Source organism: Octopus bimaculoides, chromosome 17 (assembly GCF_001194135.2).
Source record: "Octopus bimaculoides isolate UCB-OBI-ISO-001 chromosome 17, ASM119413v2, whole genome shotgun sequence".
In the NCBI taxonomy this organism is placed as follows: Eukaryota; Metazoa; Mollusca; class Cephalopoda; order Octopoda; family Octopodidae; genus Octopus; species Octopus bimaculoides.
In genome coordinates, this window is record NC_068997.1 from 28,323,047 (window position 1) to 28,327,551 (window position 4,505).

At 34.3% G+C, this 4,505-nt stretch overlaps 1 protein-coding gene across 1 annotated transcript in view; it reads left to right on the forward strand.

The window, feature by feature from the left end:
- The window catches only part of LOC106870685 (uncharacterized), a 40,799-nt gene extending 37,445 nt beyond the window's left edge, over positions 1-3,354 (forward strand). The window contains exon 10 of the mRNA XM_052974139.1: positions 307-3,354. Coding sequence (XP_052830099.1) covers positions 307-401 — 95 coding nt within the window. The 3' untranslated portion in view covers positions 402-3,354. The remainder of the gene's footprint in view (positions 1-306) is intronic.
- Positions 3,355-4,505: the final 1,151 nt, after the last annotated feature.

Sequence of the window (4,505 nt, forward strand, 5' to 3'; positions counted from 1 at the left end):
ACTACTTCTGCTTGTGATCAGAGATGCACATATCGTTAGCCACCAAGGGACATGCTCAACTAGTTAAGGTCAAGCAACTGACAAGCAAATCTATGGTGTTAAGCAGAATATTTGCTGTAGCCCATCTTTTATGCCAAGACAAAACAATGTACATTATTATTGATGTTGTTGTTGTTGTTGTAAAAGATAGTAACACTACTATTGTACAAGTTACCAACCTACTTTGCAGTCATTTACACTGTTATTAACATGCAATTTATTTCAAAGAATTTTTGCCAATTTATCAGAATATCTTTTCTTTTTCAGATACGACACCATTAAGCACAGGACAGAAATTTTTTGAAGATAAAACTGTTCTTTACTTTTTACTCTGCTTTTGTATTTCAAAAGAATTTGTTTGAGAAAAAACCATATTTTGCTTATTTTGGAAGGTTTTGAGTTTTGTTGTTACAAAATAAAATTATGGGGCTGACCCCCTGAACTCCCAACTCTTTCACTGCCTGTTGAACGAGATCAACAGGGAAGCCCAGTTTTTTTTTTCTTTTTACTGGAAAGAGATGCTACTATCTGTGCCTAGAAGCAGATGCAAGCCAAATGCTCCTGTTATTTGGTGATCAAAAAACCCATTCTGCTGACTTATGTTCAGGTAATATCACGAGTTTGATAATGGTTAAAAAAAAAAAGAAATTGTTTCCATACATATATATGTAGTTATATATATATATGTATATATATTATTCTTATTGTTCCAAGTTCAAATCTATGATGAATTCTACAACTTCAAACCCCACTTTTTTTGTGATACCTTTTAGTGGTATTATACCTTTAATTAAATCAAACTTAATTTTCTGATTAATAACTATATTACTTGGCTCAAAAATTTGTGTGAAGTCTAAACCAGTATTTTCCTTATTCCTGAAAAATCGTAATTTCTTGAAATTTAACGTTCCATATATTAAATGGAATATCTTATGGGACTACATATAAAATGAATGTAGAGGTCGTTTGCAATTAATATTCTCTCATTTAGGTGCCTTTTGCTACTTCCTGTCATGTCGAGACACAAATCACAAATATGAACAGCTCTATTAATATAAAAATAAAAAACAAAACTTTGGTGAACTTTTTAAATGATGTATTAAAAATATATTCTAAGTTAAAAATTTGTTGGAATAATATAATATTGATGTGATTCAATTCTATAAATCGAATCAAATTTGAAGATTTATTTTTTACGATTACAACTAAATAACAGCAAGTTCACATTGGACATAATGCGTTTTTACTGCAATAAAATATAAATTTCACAAAATCTTTGTTTTGAATTCCAAATATTTAGAGATGCTTTATTATTTTTTTTCACTAAAAAGGTGGTGAGCTGGCAGAATCGTTAGCACACTGGGCGAAATGCTGAGCAGTCTTTCATCTGCCAACACGTTTTGAGTTCAAATACTGCTGCAGTTGACTTTGTCTTTTGTCTTTTTGGGGTTGATAAATTCAGTACCAGTGAAGCACTGGGGTCAATGTAATCAACTAGTCCCCTCCCCTAAAGTTCCAGGCCTTGTACCTTTAGGAGAAAGGATTCTTTTTTTCACTGAAGTATCACTTGTTTTGACAAGAATTGATCTATCAAAGATATTGTTTGTTCTCTATTCTTGTGTGTGTGTTGAGGGGAAATATATCTAATATTTGGGTTTTGATAAAATATTACTTATTTCTTGGCACGTTTTAAATATTATGATTATATTAGTTATAACTGTCCACTACCTTTTCAAAACATTGGCTTCACATTTTTGTACAAGACCAATAGTTTCAGGGGAGGGGTCAAGTTGAACACATTGATCCCAGTGCATAACTGGTACTTATTTTATTGACCCCGAAAGGACGAAAGGCAAAGCTGACCTCAGCAATATTTGAACTCAGAATGTCAAAACAGATGAAATGCTGCTAAGCATTTGGCTCAACATGTCAACGCTTCTGCCAGCTCACCGCCTTAATATATAACCTTAACAAAATATTGGTTTCAAATTTTGGCACAAGGCCAGAAATTTCAGGGGGGGTGGGTAAGTTGATTATATTGACTCCAGTGTTCAACTGGTACTTATTTTATCATCCCCAAAAGGATGAAAGGCTAAGATGACCTCAGCAGAACTGGAACCTAAAGATGAACAAAATGCTGTTAAGCATTCTAATGATTCTGCCAGCTCACCGTTTTACTATCCTACCATAATACTGAGTATAAAACTTATTGGTGTACTTTTCGATCCATTGGGTCACTATATTCACGTGGATTATCTCTATTAAGTCAGATTGGTGCAAATCTCATCCATCTCTATGATAATCTCACAATAGAAGTTGAACTCATCATTGAGTGGTAACAAGCACTCATCAGCCACTTATTCTATGGGGTTTGTTTAAAACTTGGTGGACAGTACAGTCTGAGAGTTCAATGTGTTGGCCATGGATGGCCTTGGAAAGATTTTAACTCAGAATGTAAAGGGCCATAACTAAATACTGCCGGTATTTTGTATGCTGTTCTAATGGTTCTGCTGGTGAGGTACAAACCTTCAATCTCCACTTTGGTTATCTCGCTTCCTGTCAACTGTTCTCCAAACAAAATCTATGGAATGCAAAAATGTTACATATTTCCTCCCCTCATAGTTTTGCTTTACTAGTTGGTCAGAAAAAGAAAGGCAATGTCCATAGCCATTGCTTGTCCCTCAGAGACCATTTATACCTGTGGTTCTTAACTGGGATCGGTATGGTCCCTAGGGGTCCTCATAAGATTCTGTCATTAAAATTTATGTGCAATAATTTGGTTACACTTCCACAATGCACAAAATATTTGAACAATTTTTTAAAAACAGTTTCTAATAAAATTTAATTGTAAAAATACAATAAGAATTTTTTAAACATTGAATGGCTATGAGGGTCCTTCTGAGAGAAATAGGAATCAAAGGTAAAAAAATGGTTGGGAATCATTGACTTATATTTTGTACGACCATTTCAGTTCTTCCAACTTAATAGGACTGAAATGAATGATGTTGAATTTGCACTTCAGCAATTTCTTTTGGGGTGAGAAGCATAAACAGGAAAATGATTCTTGAGAGATGTTAAGGAGGAAGAATCAAGCAAAATATGGTTTGGTATGGCAGTTGACAGATGAAGAAACACAGTTGAATGAGAAATGTGTGTGTGTGTGTGCATGTGGAAATACATATTTTTTAAATAGTGTTGCAAAGAGCAAACATTTCCTTTCTTAAAGTTATTTGCTATGTTAGAAATGCAATTTACTACAAATATATTGTTTCTTTTTTGTTAAATTTGAAATAAAAAAGATTTAAGAATGAAAAATTGTTATATCATTAATTATTGTTTAATTGAATTTTCTGATGTTCTAGGAGAGATAGAAAAATGAAAAAAGAAAAGAAGAAAAAAAAGAGAAGAAAAATTTATAAAAAAACATTATGATTGCTACAGTATTCAGCAGAGACCCTTACTATGGCACATCCTTATTTAATGAGAGAATTGAGAATTGAAAGTTTTATAAAAAAATTTTTGTCCTTCCAAATTTTCTTGAACTCCACATTAATGTTTTATGCTCTGCCTCCCAGTAATCACATTCTAATGGAACATGTGTGTGTGTATGTGTGTGTTTGTCCCCCACCACTGCTAGACAATTGGTGGTGGAGTGTTTATTTCCCCAAAACTTAGCCTTTTGGTAAAGAAAACTTTAAAAAAAAAAAAATACTGGAGTTGATTCATTGGAGTTAAAAATTCTTCAAGGTGGTGCCCCAGCATGGCCCCAGTCTAATGACCAAAACAACTAAAAAAAAAAAATGAATAAAAAACCCCAGAAGAATGTAGATCAATGATACCAGAGAGAAACGTGGAGCTATTAAAAGCAAAAAGTAGGCTGTTGGCTGCTGCCCAGGGTGTAGGAATACTGTGTTTTTGAAACAACTTATGGCTGCTTGTTGAGAAAACAACTTGTTAAGTGCATAAACTGGAGGAAAACACAATGAAAGCCTCTCTATACAGAATGCTGCCATTGTTGATCTTGAGAAGGCCTTTGTAGTTTTGGGTTAACAAAAGGCAGGTGCAGATTTGTGTGTCAGTTATTTTTGGTATACTCTTTTATGTGTTTCAGTCATTTGACTGTGGCCATGCTGGAGCAGCACCTTTAGTCGAGCAAATCGACTCCAGGACTTATTCTTTGTAAACTTAATACTTATCCTATCAGTCTCTTTTGCCTAACTGCTAAATTTCAGGGATATAAACACACCAACATCGGTTGTCAAGTGATGATGGGGTGTCAAACACAGACACACACACATAAATATAATATACATATATATATAGGTGTAGGAGTGGTTGTGTGGTAAGTAGCTTGCTTCCCAACCACATGGTTCCAGGTTCAGTCCCACTGCGTGGCACCTTGGGCAAGTGTCTTCTACTATAGCCTCAGGGTGACCAAAGCCTTCCGAGTGGATTTAGTAGACGGA